The following is a 23,773-nucleotide window of genomic DNA, read 5'->3' on the forward strand; positions in this document are numbered from 1 at the left end:
CTAGCTGCGCCCGGCGGTTATTAGCTGCGCACAGCAGTCTCCCAGCTGCGCCCGGCGGTTCCCAGCTGGACCCGGCGGTTCCCAGCTGCGCCCGGCGGTTACTAGCTGCACACGGCGGTTCCTAGCTGCGCCTGGCGGTTACTAGCTGCGCACAGCAGTCTCCCAGCTGCGCCCGGCGGTTCCCAGCTGCGCCCGGCGGTTACTAGCTGCACACGGCGGTTCCTAGCTGCGCCCGGCGGTTACTAGCTGCGCACAGCAGTCTCCCAGCTGCGCCCGGCGGTTCCCAGCTGCGCATTTTACACGTGGCAGGGCTCATGTCAGCACTGCTCTCAGTTTATCCCGCCTTCTTCCTGTCTCTGTGTCCACAGGTCTGTTTATACATCTGTGTCTCTGTCCGTGCCCTGCAAACAGATTCCTTAGTACCATTTTTCTAGATTCCATATATATGAGTTAATACACAATATGTGTTTGTCTGACTTCACTCTGTATGACAAAGTCTAGGTTCATCCACATGGCTATAAATGACCACTTTCTTTATTCAGCAAGTTCTTTCCCGTGGGTCCCTATTTTTGCCGATAGCACCACTTCATTGGTTCAGTTCAGTCGCTCAGTTGTGTCCGACTCTGTGCAGCCCTGGGGACTGTAGCACGCCAGGCTTCTCTGTCCATCACCAACTCCTGGAGCTTACTCAAACTCAGGTCTATCGCGTCGCTGATGCCATCCAACCGTCTCATCGTCTGTCGTCCCCCTCTCCTCTTGCCCTCAGTCTTTCCCAGCATCAGGATTTTTTCTAATGAGTCAGCTCTTCCCATCGGGTGGCCAAAGTATTGGAGTTTCTTTCAGCTCTAGTATCGGTCCTTCCGATGAATATTCAGGACTGGTTTCCTTTAGGGTTGACTGGTCTGATCTTGCAGTCTAAGAGACTCTCAAGAAAAATCTCCAACACCACAGTTCTAAAGCATCAATTCTTGGGCGCTCAGCTTTCTTTATGATCCAATGCTCACATCCACACATGACCACTGGAAAAGCCATAGCTTCGACTAGACAGACTTTTGTCGACAAAGTAATACCTGGTTTTTAATATGCTGTCTAGGTTTGTCATAGTTTTTCTTCCAAGGAGCAAACATCTTTTAATTTCATGGCTGCAGTCACCATCTACAGTGATTTTAGAGCCCAAGAAATTAAAGTCTCTCACTGTTTCCATTGTTTCCCCATCTATTTCCCTTGAAATAGTGGGACTGGATGCCATGATCTTCATTTTTTGAATGTTGAGTTTTAGGCCAGCTTCTTCACTCTCCTCTTTCACTTTCACTGCGTTGTCCACAAAGGTCTGTCTAGTCAAGGCTATGGTTTTTCCAGTGGTCATGTATGGATGTGAGAGTTGGACTATAAAGAAAGCTGAGCACCGAAGAATTGATGCTTTTGAACTGTGGTGTTGGAGAAGACTCTCGAGAGTCCCTTGAACTGCAAGGAGATCCAACCAGTCCATCCTAAAGGAGATCAATCCTGGGTGTTCACTGGAAGGACTGATGTTGAGGCGGAAACTCCAGTACTTTGGCCACCTGATGTGAACTGACTCATTGGAAAAGACCCTGATGTTGGGAAAGATTGAGGGCAGGAGGAGAAGGGGACGACAGAGGATGAGATCGTTGGATGGCATCACCGACTCAATAGGCAGGAGTTTGGGTAAACTCTGGGAGTTGGTGATGGACAAGGAGGCCTGGCGTGCTGCAGTCCACAGGGTCGCAAAGAGTCGGACACAACTGAGCAACTGAACTGAACTTTCACTTTCATCAAGAGATTCTTTAGTTCTTCTTCATTTTCTGCCATAAGGGTGGTGTCGTCTACATATCTGAAGTTACTGATATTTCTCCCAGCAATCTTGATTCCAGCTTTCGCTTCATCCAGCCTGGCATTTCTCATGATGTACTCTGCATATAAGTTAAATAAGCAAGGTGACAATATACAGCCTTGACGTACTCCTTTCCCAATTTGGAACCAGTCTGTTGTTCCATTTCCAGTTCTAACTGTTGCTTCCTGACCTGCATACAGATTTCCTCAAGAGGCAAGTCAGGTGGCCTGGTATTCCCATCTCTTTCAGAATTTTCCAGTTTGTTGTGAGCCACAGAGTCAAAGTCTTTAGCATAGTCAGTGAAGCAGTAGATGCTTTTCTGGAATTCTCTTGCTTTTTCTATAATCCAGCAGATGTTGGCAATTTGACCTTTGGTTCCTCTGCCCTTTCTAAATCCAGCTTGAACATCTGGGAGTTCTCCATTCACCTACTGTTGAAGCCTGGCTTGGAGAATTTTGAGCATTATTTTGCTAGTGTCTGAGATGAGTGCAGTTGCGCTGTAGTTTGAACCTTCTTTCACATTGCCTTTCTTTGGGATTGGAATGAAAACTGACCTTTTCCAGTCCTGTGGCCCCTGCTGAGTTTTCCAACTTCACTGGTCATCCAGACACAAGATTTGTGACTGTGTTTTCTAGTGTGCTGCCCAGATGCTTGCTATCAGTTCGTCTTGGGCACCAGTCTCGCTCTCTGGCCCTTACTTTTTCTTCTCACTGCTGCTCTTGCCTCCTCTCTGCACTGTCTGCTGCCATTGTACAGCCTCTCAAGCACAGCCTCACTCAGAACCTTAGTTTTCTAACTCAAGATACTTAAGCTCTCATTTCTAGTTTCAAGCCCCTAGCCTGTGAATCCCTTGAGGATGAGGTTCTAAGTATGGTTCAGTCCAGAGTGTGGTCCTCCAGCATGTGCTAGCAAACCAACTATTTGCAACTTTTTTTAAACAAAGAGATAGGTATAGTAATTGAGACTTAATATCTTGGAAACATTCGCCATTGCCACAATATTCACGTAGACCCACGTAAGCAGATGCACCTCACTGTACAGGGAGCACATTAGGCCGGGTGCTGGTGAACTCGACGTGGCGAGCCACTTGTGTGGAGTGCTGTGTCCCAGTGTGTGCATGTCCGCCCGTGAGGGATTAGAGGTTTGGAAAATAGGTCCTTCCTCCTAGATAACTTGAGAAGCACTCCTCTGATTTGTATAGCCTGAGTCTCTGTAGTGAAAATGGGCTAGTCGCTCAGCTGTGTCCAAGTCTTTGCCACCCCATGGACTGCAGCCCACCAGGCTCCTCTGTCCGTGGGATTCTCTGGGCAGGAACGCTGGAGAAGGTCGCCGTGCCCTCCTCCAGGGCGTCTTCCAGACGCAGGGGTCGGACCTGGGCCCCCGCACTGCAGGCAGGTTCCTTGCCGTCTGAGCCGCCAGGGAAGCGTGTGTCCGTGAACCCGCAGTGTTAGTGCGCAGCAGGCCCCGTGCTTGATAAATGGTGTGGACGCACCCAGCTCGTGTCCGTGTTCTCACTCCTCTCACTCGGTGTGCGCTCCTGAGGGGCCCCTGCACACACGCGTGAACCTCAGCCTGAGAGTCCAAAGGCCGTTCAGCTCCTCCCCATGGACTCCTTGCTTCTCCCGTTTATGCCCAGCGAATTCTGCCTGCTCTCGGGGTTCGGATGGCATCCTTCCTCTCCCATAGCATTTTCCGACCAGTCTCTATGTTTTATACCTCATTTATGACATTGATCGGGCTTTCCTGGTAGCTCCATCGGTAAAGAATCTGCCTGCCAGTGCAGGAGACAGGGGTTTCATCCCTGGGTGGGGAGGATCCCCTGGAGAAAGAAGTGACAACCTACTGCAGTATTCCTGCCTGGGAAATCCCACGGACAGAAGAGCCTGGTGGGCTACAGTCCATGGGGTCACAGAAGAGTTGGACACGACTTGTCGACTAAACCACCACCATGACACTGATCACAGACTTGGATCCTCTGGCTTCACATTTTAAAGCATATGTGGTTTGAATTACCAAGTCTGTTGGGACGCCCCTTATCTTATTCGTCTCTTACTGACGCACAGCCTGGGGTTGTGCTTGTCCCGTCCCCGTGGCCCCTTTCGTGTGCAGGATACTGGCTGGTGCGTCCCCCTCATTGCTCAGCACCGTGTAGGACAAGGAAGGCGTCAGCCTCCGTGTCCAGGTTAGAATGAGGCTTCCTGGAGGCTTAGGTGATGGCTCAAGGTTATATGTGTAAAGTGTTCAGCAGCAGACTGGAACTAGACATTTTCACACTGCGGACCTACACACAATAAATGCTCAGTGAGTATTGATGAAAATAAATAAAATGCTCTGTTAACTGAGGAGATTATTGGAAAGGAATTCTCACAACATTTTGCCTCTTTAAAAGCTCATCTGAAGTAGTCATATTATCATGTGAGCCTGAAACCTTTTGATATTTGCATCCTGATAAGACTTGACAATTTAAAGTGAATAGTGGCAATAACCTCCCTGTCATTATAAATTCTCTTTTGTCTCATTAAATCAGCCCTATAATTGCGTTGGTGTTAATACAGTGCAGGGTTGGGGGTAGGCTGAGATTAGTGCATCGTGAAGGTGATTTAAAGCATAGACTTGGGAGAACACAGGGCAGTTTTCAGTTCCTGTCGTCTCTTGTATCCAAAAGGAGATTTGGGTTTTGATGCAAAGAACTGACTTATTGGAAAAGACCCTAATGCTGGGAAAGATTGAAGGCAGATGGAGAAGGGGACGACAGAGGATGAGATGGTTGGACGGCATCACTGACTTGATGGACATGAGTTTGAGCAAGCTCTGGGAGTTGGTGATGGACAGGGAAGCCTGGCGTGTTGCAGTCCATGGGGTAGAAAAGAGTTGGACACGACTGAGCAACTGAACTAAGGTGATTCTGTGTACATATTCTAGTAATCTAGTGAGCATTTAGAGATAGGCAGATCACTGAGTTGAAGCCAGTTTTTTACAACCTGGAACAGAAAAGAGAAGGAGCAAAAAATGATAATTTTAAATCTCAGGGACATTTGAAGGAGCCACATGCTGTCCTCGTGGTTTGACAAATCCTTAGCTCTTGGCTGTCTTGTCCTTCATCCTTGAGTTCCAATGGCTTTATGATACTGCTATTAGAAATTTAGTTCAGTTCTCTCATTTTATTTTTTTAGATTTATTTTTTAAATTTTAGAAATTTAGTTACTCTCATTTTATTTTTTCCAAGGGCTGGAAAGCACTGCAGAGAACACTTGACTTTTTTCTAAGTTCCTCCTCTCATATTAATGCTCTTGTAACCAAGTGCACGATCTCAGCACTCTGTTCGCTTTGTAACAAGGAGTAGGAGGTTCTGTTGTTCGTTTGTTTGTACAGGAGCTGGGCGTAGCCTGGCAAACTAGGCCTGGAGAGCTCATCTGTTTTCCTCCACTTTGAAACTAGATGTGCGTTTGCACTGATTCCTCGTCCCCTCACCACTAGCCTGTCTCCCTGGCGCCTCGTTCGTGGCCGCATGGGTCCGTGAGCTCACCAGTGTTTATGAACCAGGCTCTGCCAGGCTTTCCCTGCACCCCGCACTCGCTGGGCCCCATCGTGATCCTTTGTTCTGGGCATTCGCAGTGAATCCTACGTGCCAAATATCAGTATTTCCTGCGCTTTGCTTTTTCAAGCAGTGTTTTAAAGATGGAGACAGTTTTGGTAGTTAATCCTTGGTCTGGAACCAGCTATGAAAATTCAGATAGGCTTACGCGCCTGTTTCTGGTGCATAGGTGGCCCCATTCTTTTTTTTTTTCTCCCCCAAGCTCACCTGTTAGTTTTGTGCTTTATGGCTGCTCATCTGCCTGCTCGCTTATCCTCTCCTGCCTTAAATACTCGGTGTAGCTGCGCGTGCTTAGCAGGGTTTCCTGGGTTTTGTTTCTTGTATTCTTTCAACCAGATTCTTAGAAATAAATGTTTAAATGATTTTCCCCTCTTAAAATGAATTAAGATAAAAATCAATATGCATGCTTTTCTTCCAGGCTATTAATGGTCTAAATTGCATTTCAGAATATAGTTGCAAAGTTAAGACCTCATGGAATTGTAGCTGGGAATAGCCAGGGGACCTAGCTAGTGAAGGAAGAGCAGATACTGAGAGTAAAGAAGTGATGGAGAGCTGTGACAGTGAGGCCTGAGGCCCTCCTGTTGGTCACATATAAGGGGTGGCTTGTATTTACAGCATTGCCTTTGGTTATAGTCTCTGTTTGTGTCCTTTTCCTCTCAAGACTGAACCTAATTAGGAAACTAGTGGCGGACGGAGTGGACTTTCTCCCCCACATCACTCAGCTTGATCTGCGAGACAACCAGCTTGGGAATCTGGACGCCACGGTTTTCAGCGGCCTTGAGGTTCTGCACTGCGAGCGGAACCAGCTGGTGGCCCTAGGCCTCTGCGGCTGTGTCCTCAAAGCACTCCATGCCGCTTCTAACGGTATGTAACGAGACCTGGCCCCGAGAACTCGCTCAGTGCAGTGCTCTCGTCTTCCTCCCGGCTTTGACCTCTCTTTCCTCATTCAGTGAAACAGGTGTCAGCTTTTGCTAAGATAGGAATCGTGAGAGAAGAATGCTGTTGGGTATTTAAAGCAATCGGAAGGAAGGACTTAAAGTCCCTGACCTGTCTTTCTTATATTGTGACATTTAAATAAGCTATTCCCACTGGTGACGGACTCTTCGGCTTGAAGAGCAGATGTTGTTGGTGGGGGCGGGGGGGCGCGATAGAAAGTGAACTGTTTATTGGGCCACTTGTGACGATGGTGCATCTGGAGAGTGAAAGGGGAAGGCAGGTCTATTATGGATCCACACAAGGCCTCAGATCTCCTGCCCCACCAACAGAGGGCCTCCCCGCAGGAGAAGCCTGCATCATCCATCACAGGGCCATCACGAAGCAAGAGCTGTGTGCATTCAATGAGGGTGCCTCCTTAGACTTTGGAGATCACGGCCGTTCTAAAGAAAGAAAAGGTCATATGGGTGCATGTTTGGTGAAGTGAATGAAGGTTTCTACCCCTTCCCGTCGGACAGCTGCATGGAAACAAGTGTTCACTGCTGCACGCTGAACAGGCGTTTATCAAGCACTTGTCCTCTATGTCGTGCGGCACAGGACTGCTAAAGGAGAGGAGCTCTTTCTTTCCTTTTCCTTTTTTTGGTTTTAATGAATTTACTGTCATTTCATCAGGCACTCTGTCTATCGGATCTAGGCCCTGAAATCTGTTTCTCACTTCCACTGTATAATCAGAAGGGATTTGATTTAGGTCATACCTGAATGGTCTAGTGGTTTTCCCTACTTTCTTCAGTTTGAGTCTGAATTTGGTAATAAGGAGTTCATGATCTGAGCCACAATCAGCTCCTGTTCTTGTTTTTGCTGACTGTATAGAGCTTCTCCATCTTTGGCTGCAAAGAATATAATCAATCTGATTTCGGTGCTGACCATCTGGTGATGTCCATGTGTAGAGTCTTTTGTGTTGTTGGAAGAGGGTGTTTGCTATGACCAGTGCATTTTCTTGGCAAAACTCTATTAGTCTTTGCCCTGCTTCATTCTGCATTCGAGGGCCAAATTTTCCTGTTACTCCAGGTGTTTCTTGACTTCCTACTTTTTTATTCCAGTCCCCTATAATGAAAAGGACATCTTTTGGGGATGTTAGTTCTAAAAGGTCTTGTAGGTCTTCATAAAACCGTTCAACTTCAGTTTCTTCAGCATTACTGGTTGGGGCATAGACTTGGATAACTGTGATATTGAATGGTTTGCCTTGGAGACGAACAGAGATCATTCTGTCATTTTTGAGATTGCATCCAAGTTCTGCATTTCGGACTCTTTTGTTGACCATGATGGCTACTCCATTTCTTCTGAGGGATTCCTGCCCACAGTAGTAGATATAATGGTCATCTGAGTTAAATTCACCCATTCCAGTCCATTTTAGTTCACTGATTCCTAGAATGTCGACGTTCACCCTTGCCATCTCGTTTGACCACTTCCAATTTGCCTTGAAAGTTCCAGAAAAACATCTATTTCTGCTTTATTGACTATGCCAAAGCCTTTGACTGTGTGGATCACAATAAACTGGAAAATTCTGAAAGAGATGGGAATACCAGACCACCTGACCTGCCTCTTGAGAAATCTGTATGCAGGTCAGGGAGCAACAGTTAGAACTGGACATGGAACAACAGACTGGTTCCAAACAGAAAAAGGAGTACGTCAAAGCTGTATATTGTCACCCTGCTTATTTAACTTCTATGCAGAGTACATCATGAGAAACGCTGGGCTGGAAGAAGCACGGGCTGGAAGAAGCACAAGCTGGAATCAAGATTGCTGGGAGAAATATCAATAACCTCAGATATGCAGATGACACCACCCTTATGGCAGAAAGTGAAGAGGAGCTAAAAAGCCTCTTGATGAAAGTGAAAGAGGAGAGTGAAAAAGTTGGCTTAAAGCTCAACATTCAGAAAATGAAGATCATGGCATCCGGTCCCATGACTTCATGGGAAATAGATGGGGAAACAGTGGAAACAGTGTCAGACTTTATTTTTTGGGGCTCCAGAATCATGGAAGATGGTGATTGCAGCCATGTAAATTAAAAGACGCTTACTCCTTGGAAGAAAAGTTTATGACCAACTTAGATAGCATATTCAAAAGCAGAGACATTACTTTGCCGACTAAGGTCCGTCTAGTCAAGGCTATGGTTTTTCCTGTGGTCATGTATGGATGTGAGAGTTGGACTGTGAAGAAGGCTGAGCACCGAAGAATTGATGCCTTTGAACTGTGGTGTTGGAGAAGACTCCTGAGAGTCCCTTGGACTGCAAGGAGATCCAACCAGTCCATTCTGAAGGAGATCAGCCCTGGGATTTCTTTGGAAGGAATAATGCTAAAGCTGAAGCTCCAGTACTTTGGCCACCTCATGCGAAGAGTTGACTCATTGGAAAAGACTCTGATGCTGGGAGGGGTTGGGGGCAGGAGGAGAAGGGGACGATCGAGGATGAGATGGCTGGATGGCATCACGGACTCGATGGACATGAGTCTGAGTGAACTCCAGGAGTTGGTGATGGACAGGGAGGCCTGGCGTGCTGCGATTCATGGGGTCGCAAAGTCAGCTACGACTGAGCGACTGAACTGAACTGTCATTTCAATGGAGAAATAAACCAAACCTCAGATAACTGCAGGTCACCAAAGGGTTATAGGATTTGGCTAGTCAGGAAACATGAAATAGGTGTTGAAGAGGAAAGACTCTGAATGTGGTTCATTTGGTAGATGAGCATAAGGGAGTTCTGCTCTCATAGGTTGCTGCTGGGAAGTGGTAAGATGTACTATGGGACGCATGGCTTGGCGTCAGATGGTGAAACTTTGAAGCTGATACAGTAAGCTGTAGAGATCCAGTGGAAATTTTTAGTGGAAGAGGCAAGTGATGAAAATGAAGCTGTGAGACTATTAATGTAAAAGCAGGGTCCAGAGTGCCCATATGGGGGAAGAGTGGGATGACCCACCTTTCCACTAATCCAGGTTACTGCAGTGGTTTCGTGCGAGTTAGCAGGAATTTGCAGTCGGGACTACAGATGTCGATGTAGGACATCTGCTCAGAGGTGGTGCCTGGAACTGTGGAAGTGAGGGGACTGGAGAAGAGACCCAGTATCAGAAGGAGCCTCCAAACCATCACAGGTGGCTGGGGCGGATTCGGGAGCCGAGAGAAGCCAAGCCTCCAAACCCATCACAGGGGGCTGGGCCGGATTAGGAAGCTAAGCCTCCAAAACCATCACAGGTGGCTGGGGCCAGATTAGGGAGCCGAGAGATGCCAAGCCTCCAAAACCATCACAGGTAGCTGGGGCGGATTAGGAAGCTGAGCCTCCAAAACCATCACAGTTAGCTGGGGCCGGATTAGGAAGCCAAGCCTCCAAACCCATCACAGGTGGCTGGGCCGGATTAGGAAGCCAAGCCTCCAAAACCATCACAGTTAGCTGGGGCCGGATTAGGAAGCCAAGAGAAGACGAGCCTCTGAGCACTTGTAAGTGTTTCGAGAAAGCAGAAGGGATCTCGAGACTACTGCATGTGAGGAGCAGAGCCCTTGGTGCCACTTTGCGCACAGTTTTGAGGGAGGCTTCCAGATTTCAGTAGAGGAGGTCCTTTCTGATCCTCAGGAGTGCTCTTCCAGTGAATAGCACGGACTGAAAAAGGCACAAGCCAGGACACATCCGACTATATCCAAGGAACCCTGAAAGTTTAAAAAAAACAATGATATTCAGACAGTTTATCTTCCAGATAAAGTTTAGGCTGTATAACAAGAGGAGTGCCACAGCGAGTGGATGGGAAGAGGCCGGAAAGCAGAGTGAGTGATTTATCTCAGTCTCTGACTTAAGACCTTGGGACTAAGTTAGGAGGTCTCTGCACTTCCCTGTAGTTTAGAAACAAATGGATATATTGTGCTTCCCAACCTAAACCAACAATGGAGAATAAAGCGCAGGAACGATTCTACACATGAAAAGAGTCTCTGTGTCACTTGAATGGTGATGTGTTTGGTTTTGTTTTTTTCCTGCTTCCTAGAACTTGTCCAGCTTGACGTTTCCCCAGTTCCGAATTATCTGTCCTACATGGATGTCTCAAGGTAAGAAGCCAATTCCTAGAGCACTCTAGGGTCTGTGTGAAAATTATCTAGATAATTCTGTCTAAACCTGAGCGTGAGAACTTTTTATAAGGTAACTAATGAGACCCTCCTGCACAGCACAGGGAACTCTACTCAGCACTGTGTGACCTTCATGGGACGGAAATCCAAAAGAGAGGGGATGCGTTTATACAAATAGCTGATTCCCTTTGCTGCACAATGGAAACAGCTTTGTAGAACAACCACAGCTGTGTGAGTCGCTCAGTCGTGTCCGACTCCTCGTGACCCCGTGGACTGTGGCCCGCCAGGCTCCTCTGCCCATGGGGATTCTCCAGGCAAGAACACTGGAGTGGGTGGCCATTCCCTTCTCCTGGGGATCTTCCCGACCCAGGGATCGGGTCTCCAGCTCTGCAGGCAGCTTCTTTACTGTCTGAGCCACCAGGGAAGCCCTGCTTCTATATCTTGAAACAACTACGCTCCAATAAAAATTAATTTTGAAAAAAGAATTTTTTCTATATCTTAAAGATAAACGATGCAAATTAATATCCAGCAGTGCTGAATACTTGCCCTCTGAAAGTGCTTGGGGCTGTCAGTCTGTGTAGGCTACAGCAGAGTTGCGGCATCGTGTGGACACGGATGTGAGTGCCAGGGCTGCACCTGAGAGAGGAGTCAGTTGAGGGTGTGTGGCTGGAAGGTCCAGTGCTTCTGTAATTACACCAGCTGTGCTCTCATGTTTTCCCCTGAAATGATGTGTAGTTCATTAAAAATGTATTTTGTGCTCTGTCTCTTCTATTTTCCCCCCTTTTTTTGCACGTATCTTCTTACTGCTGCTCCTGCTGTTTAGTGGCTAAGTCATGTCTGACTCTGCAGCCCCATGGACTGTAGCCCACCAGGCTCTTCTCTCTGCCCATGGGATTCCCTAGGCAAGAGTACTGCAGTGGGTGGCCATCTCCTTCTCCAGGGATCTTCCCGCCCCAGGGCTTGAACCCGTGTCTCCTGCGTTGGCAGGCGGGTTCTTTACCTCTGCGACCCTGGGGAAACCCACTCTCCTGCTTGGAGCCCTCAAGCAGTGGCGACTGGCACTGCTGGAGCGGGGTTTCCGTGCAGCCTGCTCACTCTTCTCAGCTCACTTGTGCACAAGCTCACCTCCTCACCTTGTATGCAAATTCACTACTGCCCTGTGTTATATTTACTTCGGTTTCCACAAATATTGTAGTAGACTTTTCCCTGAAGTCCCAAAGCATGTATTGGAGCAAATTAGACTTTCATAATCTCCACACACTAAATTGAAACTCACTTTTAACGTAATTCCAAACGTAATAATACAAACTTTTCTGAACGACCACAGTACATAGGAGTATGTGGCCTCTCAGTGTGACAGGTAACTCATTTCAGTGCATAAAATCTGGTATAGCTGCTGTGTAATTTGCCAGGTGCAGAATTTGCCTTTAGTCATAAAAGTATACAAACCTAGGTATTTTAATAATATCTTCAATCACATTATGTAAGAATGTGTCAGAATTTAGCTGGGGTGAGAATGATCACAGTTACAGCTTTGAATTTATAAAATCGTTCATGAGTGGCGCTTCATACACCTCCTAGTAAATTCATGTCAGTTTTCTGTTTAATGAGCTTTAAGTCAGACGCTACTCAAGTTCTTTCTATTTTATCAGCCTTGAACCTTGCTGTCTTCAGCATTGAAATAAGAGTACAGGAGTGGGGTTTGCATATGTGGGTGCATGTAAATATCTTGAATAGATTTATTCTAGAGAATTGGCCATAGAGTAAATCTATTTTTCTTTTATTTAAAAGATGTGATTGCTAATTGGTTCCCATTGAAGCCCTCAAGTGAGACTGAATTGGAAACTTGTGTTGTGCTGGTCTCTGAATTCTGTTCTTAAATGCTGTTGATCTTTTTTTTAAGAAAAATTCTCATGTTCAGAGCCTGTACTGTAACACGTTCTGCCTAATCCACCTCCCAAACTGCAGGACTTTTTCTCTTAGAAAACCCTCTGCGTCTGACCCCTCCCATAGCTCTGGGTATCTCGCCCTCCTCTCTGTTTCCAAAGGAACTGAGCTGTTACTCATTATGGTGTTTACTAGGTTCTTAGGGTTCCTCAGGGTCAAAGTTCCAGGCTGTTTTATCACTTAGAGGAGTTTTGTTATTTAGTGTTTGCTTATGCTGAAGGGTACTTTCACTTGCCTACCTTAATGAGATGTTTCAGAGGCTGACGCGTGTGTGTGTGAGAAAGAGAGAGTGTGTGCTTAGTCACTCAGCCACGTCTGACTCTGTGTGTGTGCGCGCGCACGCATGCTTAGTCACTCAGCCGTGTCCGACTCTTTGCAACCCCATGGACTGTAGTCTGCCAGGCATCTCTGTCCATGGAATTCCCCAGGCAAGAGTACTGGAGTGGGTTGCCATGCCCTCCTCGACTACTATACAATAAAATAATTAAGTGTGTCAGTTGGCAGACCTTCAAAGCCAGAGCAATATGTACCTATACAAACACTAAATGGAAAATAATGCCTTCTTTTCTGTATTTTAATTGAGAAGTTGATATAATAGCAAAAAATTTTATTCTACTAAAATCCTTGTTCCAAGCCTCATACTTTTCACAGACTTGTTCATCTGTTTTTTAAAGAATGTTTACATACTGTCGTAGATTTTTTTGTGCCTAGTCATTTCACATATTTTAAAAAGAAGATAAAAAGCTAACCATCCATGACTAAGGAGACATTCAAATACAGTAACAGATTTATCAAAAAAGTGGTCAATTCATTTAACAACTAAAGTTACCGTTAGCTTAGTTTACTTGTTTCCAGGAATCATAATTACTGTCTAAGGCATAAGGAGATATTTCCAAGTCCCTGGTTCTGAGTCTTAGGGTCAGTGTATATTTTCATTGCCGCCATCTCTTTCCTCTTGTCTGCGGCAGTGGCCTCAGGGCACCTTCTGAGACCCTGGGGAAAATTTTCATATTAACGGTAAAAATGCAGATTGGAAAACAAAGCTATTATGCCATTTGACTCTTTACCTTAACTGAAAGTGTATAAATATGTGTTTGTTGGTTTTCCAATGGCAGACATCTTCTCCCTAAACTTACATGGGTTTATAGACATTTTGGGATAGTAACTCTGGAAACCAGACTATTTTTTAGACTTTAGAGATAATATGAATGGTGTTACTGTGTTCTTTCCTACGTTTTCTTTATTTCTTCTTCCTTATCACATCCTGCTTCAGGTTAAAGTGACTGCACATTATTTTTTTAATTTGTATTCACTGTAATTGAGTATTTCCTTTGAAGGTTTGTTTGTTGTATGTAATTATTTTGACTTGTGAACCATGTTTTAAGCCAAATTCCAATCAAAGAAGAAATTGTATATTCTTACATTTAGGAACTGTTTAGAAAACGTACCTGAGTGGGTCTGTGAAAGCCGAAAGCTAGAAGTTTTGGATATTGGCCATAATCAAATATGTGAACTTCCTGCACGGTGAGTATTAAGCACAGATTAAGTTAGAGAAACCTAAATAAGATAAACAATGGAAAAATCCCTGGTTCAGTGTTTAATTTGTTGTTATGAACCCTGAAGGACTTTGCTTCAAACCTCATTTAGTATCTCTCACCTCTCGTGGTATCGTTAAGTCATAGTGCTTTGCCGTGTAGTGACAGGCAGACTGACGCTTTGACCGCTGGCCAGACTTGGCAGAGCTGTGTGGAGGCTGATGCTCGGTGGAACTTTTCAAATAAGCCAAAGAAATGTCCAGAGACTCAGCAGACGATATGGCTGGTTCACCTCTGTAATCTTAATTCTTTAAGAATCTTTACTTTCTGTCTATTGTCTTAACATGTCTATCTTCTCATAGAAGAAATTTGAGAAGGATTCAGTTTAAAAACTAAATTCCCATTTTTAATCCCTGGAAAGCTCAGTTACTTTTACTTTGTTTCTCAGCCGTATGTTAACACTTGTAAGTTCAGTCCATTTGAAAATGCTGGGTTTTATGCTCAGTGAGCATTTAGGTGAGCCAGTGCAAAGCCCATCACCATTATCAAAAGGACTTTGGACAGGTGTGTGTGTGTGTGTGTGTGTGTGTGTAGGACGTGGAGAGACAGAGACTCTTTTAGAAGATAGCAAAAATGACAAAAGGTGACTACTAACAAGGAAAAATAATTTGTTAAAAAAAAATCTTGTCCTGTTATCTCTCCATCTATTTTCCTCTTCCCTGCTCTGACCTCCCCGATTCAACACATGCAGCCTATTGGAGTTTAGGGCCCCTGAGTCACGGCAGGCTGCAACAAACATAAGTGAACCAACAATTACGTAAATACAGGACAACTGACCTCTTATCCAGTTTGCCCGAGTTAATTACTCTTTGACTTGCTCTGCGCTGGTACAGGACTTGGGGGACCTAAGCAAGTGCGTATTCGAAGCAAATCCAGATGCTCTGTAGTCATAAAATGTGAACAGCGTTTGTTTCTGTGTGTGTTTAACACATGGCACAATAACAATACATATGGTTTGCTCATTTAATAATAGTGCTGTTTAGTTGCAGACTTTGTATCAGCCCTGTCATTGATCTAATATCCAGGCCAAGACAGTGATTCTTTAGAAACTGATTGAACATCCAAGCTTTGTTTGTCTAAGTGATGTGTGTGAAAGGGTTTACAAAACAGAAATTAATATTTAGAACCAGAGATGTATTGAAAGGAAAAGAAGCTGTTTATTCTCCAAAAGGACTGAACAAATTCCGTCATTAGCACGTATACTCATTCTGTAGTCATGAAATCTTTCTTACATGGAAAAATGAAGATAAAGATTGTGCTACCTTCTTACAGCTATCCTTCTATTTAAGGGTAAAGTGTGTATGTATATGTGTGTCTGTGTGTGTGAGAGAGAGAGAGACAGATAATCCCATCCTCTGTGGACCAAATCCAGAGTTACCGGTTAGAGTGGGCGTCCCAGAGGCCGGCCCTGCAGTAACCGGCTGAAGACCATCATGGACGCCTTGTCTCGTCCTCCAGCCTCTAAAACCCACAGAGGCAGGTGTGTCCTTAACGGTGGCCCCCGGTGTCACCACATTGAGACAGTTTGGTAGCATCTTTGTGAGCAAAGATTCTCGTTTTGATACTTAAAGTGAATAAAGTTATGGCTGTAAATTAGAGTGACTTTAAGAACTTTTAAGTGAGTGAGGTTGAGATGGTGTAAAACAGGAGGCGGGTGAGGAAGACTAGTTCTTCGACGTCAGTGTGAGTGAGCTGTCGCTTCAAGTGACCCGGACGTGAATCACAGCCTCGCTTCCCCACAGTCCCCAGGCTTCTGTGTTTAACACAGGACACGCTTTATTCTCTACAACTCTTGCTGTCCCAAGTGATCATAAAGCAGATTTCACTTTGATGAACACAAACTCATCATTTATTGCAGTTTTGATAACCCATTGAAGAAACAGTCACACTTCCCAACAGCTTGTTTAAGGCTCAGAAGAAAATGCTGCAGCGAGCCCTTCTGTTCTCTTTAGAAGGGAGTCTGCTTTGGTCCAGGATGAAATCAATGAGAAAATAAAAGTAATCAGATTCAGGGAAGTGAGGAAAGGAACAAATAATTACTGTGAAATGCAGCTGAAGATACATAACATTTTCTCAACGGGCATTGGTAAAAGTTTATTTGGACAAAAGAACCCTCGTTGAATGTTGGTCCTGTAGGTGAAAATTGCTCAGCTGTGTTTCTTCAGAGTCTCTTGTAGACAGAAGCACCCTGGGCGCAGACTTTGCCGGGAGCGGGCAGCCTCCCAGTCTCCTCGTGAGGCTGGCGAGACGAGGCCGCTGCCTTTGACGTCTTCCGTGAAGCTCATTTCTCCTTTTCACTGAGTAGAGCTGCTTTGTTAAATAGTCCTTTTCATAGTTTTCCCCACCCTCTTCTTTCTTTTTGAAGTATGGAAAGCACTGAAATATGCAGAGCTCAAACTTTGAGCTCATCTTAACGTGAATCTGCAGTTGCTCCGGTGCATTTAGGCTTCTTGGCGAGATGATTTTCGGCCTCCTGCCCCGTTTGCTTTCAGGCCTTCACCCCAGGTGAGCCCTCAGTAAGTTGCCTCTCTCTGCCCCTGTTCACACAGCCTGTTTTGCAACAGTGGTCTCCGGAAACTGCTGGCAGGACACAACCGGCTGGCCAGGCTTCCTGAAAGGCTGGAAAGGACCTCCGTGGAGGTCTTGGATGTGCAACACAACCAGCTCCTGGAGCTGCCGCCCAGCCTCCTGATGAAGGCTGACAGGTAAAGCCGCGGGTTTGCTCCGCTTGTTCACTAACTTGTGAAATGCCCCTTCGTTAGCAGGCTTGTCTCAAATGTGTTAGTCACTCGGTCATGTCCAACTCTTTGCGACCCCATGGACTGCAGCCCACCAGGCTCCTCTATCCATGGAATTTTCTAGGCAAGAACACTGGAGTGGGTTGCCATTGCCTTCTCCAGGGGATCTTCCTGACCCAAGGATCGAACCTGGGTCTCCTGCATTGCAGGCAGATTCTTTAGCATCTGAGCCACCAGGGAAGCCCAGCCTTGTCTTAGGTGATCTCAGGCCATCTCAAGTAGAATTTGTGACTATCTGAGGCTTTCCTGGTGGCTCAGACAGAAAAGAATCCACCTGCAAGGCAGGAGACCCAGTTTTGATCCCTCGGTTGGGAAGTTTTTATTAATCCCCCTTTTTTTTTTAAAGAAATCTTTTTATCCAGATGAAACTTCTGATAATACACGTGTACAACTCTTAAGCATACTGCTCCGTGAACTTTTACGTACATATATACTGGATAACCATCACTGAGATCGAAACAGAGAATATTTCCTTTATTCTTTTCCTTCTATTTTCCTCACTGAAAAATGTATTCTCTGTACTTATGTAAGTTACAATGAATTCCTACTGGAACAGTTACTGAGAAATAATGAGATTGTGGGGAAACGGGATTGCTCCTTTGTAATGGCTGGTGCTTTACAATACTGTATTGGTTTTACCATACATTAACATGAATCCGCCATGGGTGTACATGAGTTCCCAATCATGAACCCCCCTCCCACCTCCCACCCCATATCATCTCTCTGGATCATCCTCGTGCACCAGCCCCAAGCATCCTGTATCCTGTATCGAACATAGACTGGCGATTCGTTTCTTACATGATATTACACATATTTCAGTGCCATTCTCCCAAATCATCCCTCCCTCTCCCTCTCCCTCAGAGCCCAAAAGTGCGTTCTACACATCTGTGTCTCTTTTGCTCTCTCGCGTACAGGGTTATCATTACCATCTTTCTAAATTCCATATATATGTGTTAGTATACTGTATTGGTGTTTTTCTATCTTGCTTCACTCTGTATAATCGGCTCCAGTTTCATCCATCTCATTAGAACTGATTCAAATGTATTCTTTTTAACGGCTGAGTAATACTCCATTGTGTATATGTACCACAGCTTTCTTATCCATTCATCTGCTGATGGACTTCTAGGTTGTTTCATGTCCCGGCTATTATAAACAAGAGTTCTGGTTTCCTCAATGTGTATGCCCAGCAGTGGGATTGCTGGGTCATAAGGCAGTTCTATTTTGCAATTTTTTAAGGAATCTCCACACTGTTCTCCATAGTGGCTGTGCTAGTTTGCATTCCCACCAACAGTGTAAGAGGGTTCCCTTTTCTCCACACCCTCTCCAGCATTTATTGCTTGTAGACTCTTGGATCACAGCCATTCTGACTGCTGTGAAATGGTACCTCATTGTGGTCTTGATTTGCATTTCTCTGATAATGAGGGATGTTGAGCATCTTTTCATGTGTTTGTTAGCCATCCGTATGTCTTCTTTGGAGAAATGTCTATTTAGTTCTTTGGCCCATTTTTTGATTGAGTCGTTTATTTTTCTGGAATTGAGCGGCATAAGTTGCTTGTATATTTTTGAGATTAGTTGTTTGTCAGTTGCTTCATTTGCTATAATTTTCTCCCATTCTGAAGGCTGTCTTTTCACCTTGCCTATAGTTTCCTTTGTTGTGCAGAAGCTTTTAATTTTAATTAGATCCCATTTGTTTATTTTAGCTGTTATTTCCAGTATTCTGGGAGGTGGGTCATAGAGGATCATGCTGTGATTTATACCAGAGAGTGTTTTGCCTATGTTCTTCTCTAGGAGTTTTATAGTTTCTGGTCTTACATTTAGATCTTTAATCCATTTTGAGTTTATTTTTGTGTGCGGTGTTAGAAAGTGATCTAGTTTCATTCTTTTACAAGTGGTTGACCAGTTTTCCCAGCACCACTTGTTAAAGAGACTGTCTTTACTCCATTGTATATTCTTGCCTCCTTTGTCAAAGATAAGGTGTCCATAGGTGCGTGGATTTATCTCTGGGCTTTCTATTTTGTTCCACTGATCTATATTTCTGTCTTTGTGCCAGTACCATACTGTCTTGATGACTGTGGCTTTGTAGTAGAGCCTGAAGTCAGGCAGGTTGATTCCTCCAGTTCCATTCTTCTTTCTCAAGATTGCTTTGGCTATTCGAGGTTTTTTGTATTTCCATACAAATCGTGAAATTATTTGTTCTAGCTCTGTGAAAAATACCGCTGGTAGCTTGATAGGGATTGCATTGAATCTGTAGATTGCTTTGGGCAATATACTCATTTTCACTATATTGATTCTTCCGATCCATGAACATGGTATATTTCTCCATCTATTAGGGTCCTCTTTGATTTCTTTCATCAGTGTTTTATAGTTTTCTATATATAGGTCTTTAGTTTCTTTAGGTAGATATAGTCCTAAGTATTTTATTCTTTTCATTGCAATGGTGAATGGAATTGTTTCCTTAATTTATTTTTCTACTTTCTCATTATTAGTGTATAGGAATGCAAGGGATTTCTGTGTGTTGATTTTATATCCTGCAACTTTACTATATTCATTGATTAGCTCTAGTAATTTTCTGGTGGAGTCTTTAGGGTTTTCTATGTAGCGGATCATGGCATCTGCAAACAGTGAGGGTTTTACTTCTTCTTTTCCAATTTGGATTCCTGTTATTTTCTTTTTCTGCTCTGATTGCTGTGGCCAAAAGTTCCAGAACTATGTTGAATAGTAGTGGTGAAAGTGGGCATGCTTATCTTGTTTCTGACTTTAGGGGAAATGCTTTCAATTTTTCACCATTGAGGATAATGTTTGCTGTGGGTTTGTCATATATAGCTTTTATTGTGTTGAGGTATGTTCCTTCTATTCCTGCTTTCTGGAGAGTTTTTATCATAAATGGATGTTGAATTTTGTCAAAGGCCTTCTCTGCATCTATTGAGATAATCATATGCCTTTTATTTTTCAGTTTGTTAATGTGGTGAATTACATTGATTGATTTGCGGATATTGAAGAATCCTTGCATCCCTGGGATAAAGCCCACTTGGTCATGGTGTATGATCTTTTTAATGTGTTGTTGGATTCTGATTGCTAGAATTTTGTTGAGGATTTTTGCATCTATGTTCATCAGTGATATTGGCCTGTAGTTTTCTTGTTTTGTGGCATCTTTGTCAGGTTTTGGTATTAGGGTGATGGTGGCCTCATAGAATGAGTTTGGAAGTTTACCTTCCTCTGCAATTTTCTGGAGGAGTTTGAGTAGGATAGATGTTAGCTCTTCTCGAAATTTTTGGTAGAATTCAGCTGTGAAGCCATCTGGATGTGGGCTTCTGTTTGCTGGAAGATTTCTGATTACAGTTTTGATTTCCATGCTTGTGATGGGTCTGTTAAGATTTTTTATTTCTTCCTGGTTCAGTTTTGGATAGTTGTACTTTTCTAAGAATTTGTCCATTTCTTCCACGTTGTCCATTTTATTGGCATATAACTGCTGATGGTAGTCTCTTATGATCCTTTGTATTTCTGTGTTGTCTGTTGTGATCTCTCCATTTTCATTTCTAATTTTATTGATTTGATTTTTCTCCCTTTGTTTCTTGATGAGTCTGGCTAATGGTTTGTCAATTTTATTTATCCTTTCAAAGAACCAGCTTATGGCTTTGTTGATTTTTGCTATGGTCTCTTTTGTTTCTTTTGCATTTATTTCTGCCCTAATTTTTAAGATTTCTTTCCTTCTACTAACCCTGGGGTTCTCCATTTCTTCCTTTTCTAGTTGCTTTAGGTATAGAGTTAGGTTATTTATTTGACTTTTTTCTTGTTTCTTGAGGTATGCCTGTATTGCTATGAACCTTCCCCTTAGCACTGCTTTTACAGTGTCCCACAGGTTTGGGGTTGTTGTGTTTTCATTTTCATTCGTTTCTATGCAAATTTTTATTTCTTTTTCAATTTCTTCTATGATTTGTTGGTTATTCAGCAGCGTGTTGTTCAGCCTCCATATGTTGGAATTTTTAATAGTTTTCCTCCTATAATTGAGATCTAATCTTAATGCATTATGGTCAGAAAAGATGCTTGGAATGATTTCTATTTTTTTGAATTTACTAAGGCTAGATTTATGGCCCAGGATGTGATCTATCCTGGGGAAGATTCCATGAGCACTTGAGAAAAAGGTGCAATTCATTGTTTTGGGGTGAAATGGCCTATAGATATCAATTAGGTCTAACTGGTCTATTGTATCATTTAAAGTTTGTGCTTCTTTGTTAATTTTCGGTTTAGTTGATCTGTCCATAGGTGTGAGTGGGGTATTAAAGTCTCCCGCTATTATTGTGTTATTGTTGATTTCCCCTTTCATACTTGTTAGCATTTGTCTTAGATATTGTGGTGCTCCTATGTTGGGTGTCATTGCCCTGACAAAGAGAGCCGTGTTTCAAGATCCTTTAAAGAGTCATTTTCACCTTTGCATTCGTATGAAAAGACGGCGCACAGCCTAGCAGGAGCTCTAGTCCTGCTTCTTATCATTATGAACATAGGATGTGGTTTCTTCCCCTGCGGAGAATTCTGTCATTGTTGTAACCTGTGTTCTCTTTCCAGAGGCTAGCTAGGCGAAAGCTGGGTGCAGTTCTGTAATGGGAGTCTCCTTGTTCTCTTGGAGGATCTACGCTGAACTGGTAGGACAGACGTAGGCAGATGCGTTCGGGTTTTAGGAGTCTAGGGTGAGGTAGAACTGAACTATGGGTCCTGTAAGGTCCTGGCTCGCAGAGAAGGTGAACAGAGCTGGAGCCCTCCAGTAGATAGGAGTCACGCTTGCTCATTTCTGAGGATCTAATTCTAAAGGGACACTCGTATATGCCTTGCATTCTCTGAGGCGTCAGTAAGCAGTCCCTGAGTCTCCCAGGTTCCAGGCACGTCTGACAGCATGTGTCTGAGGGTGCGTGTACCGTGGTCCAGGGGATGCTGTGTCCATGTTCAGATGTGTTCACATGAGGAGCTTGTTCCACAGGCCGTCCTGCTGGCCCCTGCGGTGGGGAACTGCTTCGCGAGGAGATTGGAGGGGCAGCTTTAACGAGCTTGTTCCACAGGCCGCCCTGCTGGCCCCTGGGGTCGGGAACTGCTTTGAGAGGAGCTTGGAGGGGCAGCTTTAATGAGCTTGTTCCACAGGCCACCCTGCTGGCCCCTGGGGTCGGGGACTGCCGCCTCGTGGCCCTCCATCGGCCCCCCGTGTTGCCTAGGCTGTGAAATCCCAAATGGACAGGGCTAACTGTATGAGCTGGAATACTTCTAGTTACACAGTGTGAAAACCTTAGGACCCGAATCAAGCCTCTGAAGGAGGACCCTGCTACCCAGGGGGGCAGAGGAAGCCGAGCCTACAGGTGAGAACTAAAGGCGTTTGGGCAGAAGCGCCTTTGTCTGAATCCACAGGCCTGTCCAGGGCCAGCTTTGTTTGGAAAAGTCAGCGCTGTCTCGGGGACGTAGGCAGCCTCTGCGGGTCTTGGGAGGAGGGCAGGCCGTGTTCGACGCAGCTCTAGCCCGGGAGTGCTCTGGAGTAAGGGGCCGAGGGAACTGGGAACGGCAGGCGTCCTGCTTCTGTCCTGTGAGAGAGAAGCAAATGACCCAAAGGGGCTAAAGTGAGAAATGTCCCAGAGGGCACGCTGCCCTCGTGTTCCGAGTGTGATAGCTGCGTCTCCAGGCTCCTGTTGCCACTGACCTTGTGGTCCTCACTCGGTCAGCAAGTCCGGGAGGTTTGAGTCTCTGGGGCAGACCGGCTTATGAAAAGGGTGGGTTAAGTCGATGAGATCTTTTTTGAACAACGTTCTTGTATTATCTCACTTGTTGGAAGACAAGAAAAACAGAACTTTTAAAAATTGAAATATGGTTGACTTACAATATTATATTAGCTTAAGGTGTACAACAGCGTAGTGATTCAATTAATGTTTATAGATGATGCGCTACACAAAGTGATGATAAAAATACTGATTTTACTTCCTCTATTGTACCATGCTATTTACTGCCTGTTAAAGGGTTAATACTTTTTTCTACTTATCCCATTTCCAAAACCTAAGTAATTGAGGCCTTATCTATCTACTTTAAGATTTTTTAATTAAGATTAATTAAGGTTTTACGTTGAGGCATAATTTACATTCAGGAAAATGTAGGGATAGAGTATATTGGGCTTGATTAGCTTGAGGGGAAAGAATAAACTTGCTACCGACATTGTTGGGAGTAGGTCAACCTAAAGACACGAAGCTTAAAGTATTAAAAGAGGGTTTTTTAGGAGACAGTCATCACAAGCCCCTTGCAGGTGGTTTCAGCTGTGATTTGTTTTAATTTACTTGGTTCAGGATGGCTGGTGTCTTACTGACCTTGTTGGTTTATGTCACTGGGTTGGGTGCTGCAGGAAATTGAAAAATGACTAATCCTCAAGGTACTTACAGCCTAACGCCAAGCTTGAAATAGCTGCACAATAAACTAATCAAACGTGGGGTTAGAGGGAAAAGAAGACTGTAAGCGCTGGGGTGGGTTTTCATTTAGGCTCCTGGTATGAAGAGCAGCGTTCTGTGCACACGCAGAGCTTTGTATCGGGCAGATGGTGCCAGGCAGCGAGGAAACCGCTTCAGCTCTCCTTCCGTTCAGTTTGCTTTGTAGTACAAACCTTGAAAAAATACATGCAGATGCTCACTTTTTCTTTCTTTCTCTTTTCCTAGTAATAAATTACTGTTACCAGTTCTGTGGTTATGTGGCTGAGGAAAAGGCCTGGATATGTAAGTCTTCATAAGTTAAAAATGGTTTAGTTTGTTCTCTAAATAGAACTTGTGCTTGGAGGCTTCATGAGGGGTCAGAAAAACATGTGTTATTGGAGAGAGCAAAAGGTTGAACTCTCTTTCTAGGGAGATTTCTTTAGCTCTGAATCTCGCTGCTAAAACACAGTGTCATGGGTTTAATTGCATAATATTGTCTGTGAGATATTACAGCTTGGGGATG

At 44.4% G+C, this 23,773-nt stretch overlaps 1 protein-coding gene across 1 annotated transcript in view; it reads left to right on the top strand.

The window, feature by feature from the left end:
- The window catches only part of PHLPP1 (PH domain and leucine rich repeat protein phosphatase 1), a 280,055-nt gene that overhangs the window by 216,953 nt on the left and 39,329 nt on the right, over nt 1-23,773 (top strand). Inside the window, exons 7-10 of the mRNA XM_052660391.1 lie at nt 6,109-6,311; nt 10,404-10,464; nt 13,858-13,953; nt 16,574-16,729. Of these exons, the coding sequence (XP_052516351.1) occupies nt 6,109-6,311; nt 10,404-10,464; nt 13,858-13,953; nt 16,574-16,729 (516 nt within the window). The remainder of the gene's footprint in view (nt 1-6,108; nt 6,312-10,403; nt 10,465-13,857; nt 13,954-16,573; nt 16,730-23,773) is intronic.

Source organism: Budorcas taxicolor, chromosome 22, assembly GCF_023091745.1.
Source record: "Budorcas taxicolor isolate Tak-1 chromosome 22, Takin1.1, whole genome shotgun sequence".
Classification (NCBI taxonomy): domain Eukaryota; kingdom Metazoa; phylum Chordata; class Mammalia; order Artiodactyla; family Bovidae; genus Budorcas; species Budorcas taxicolor.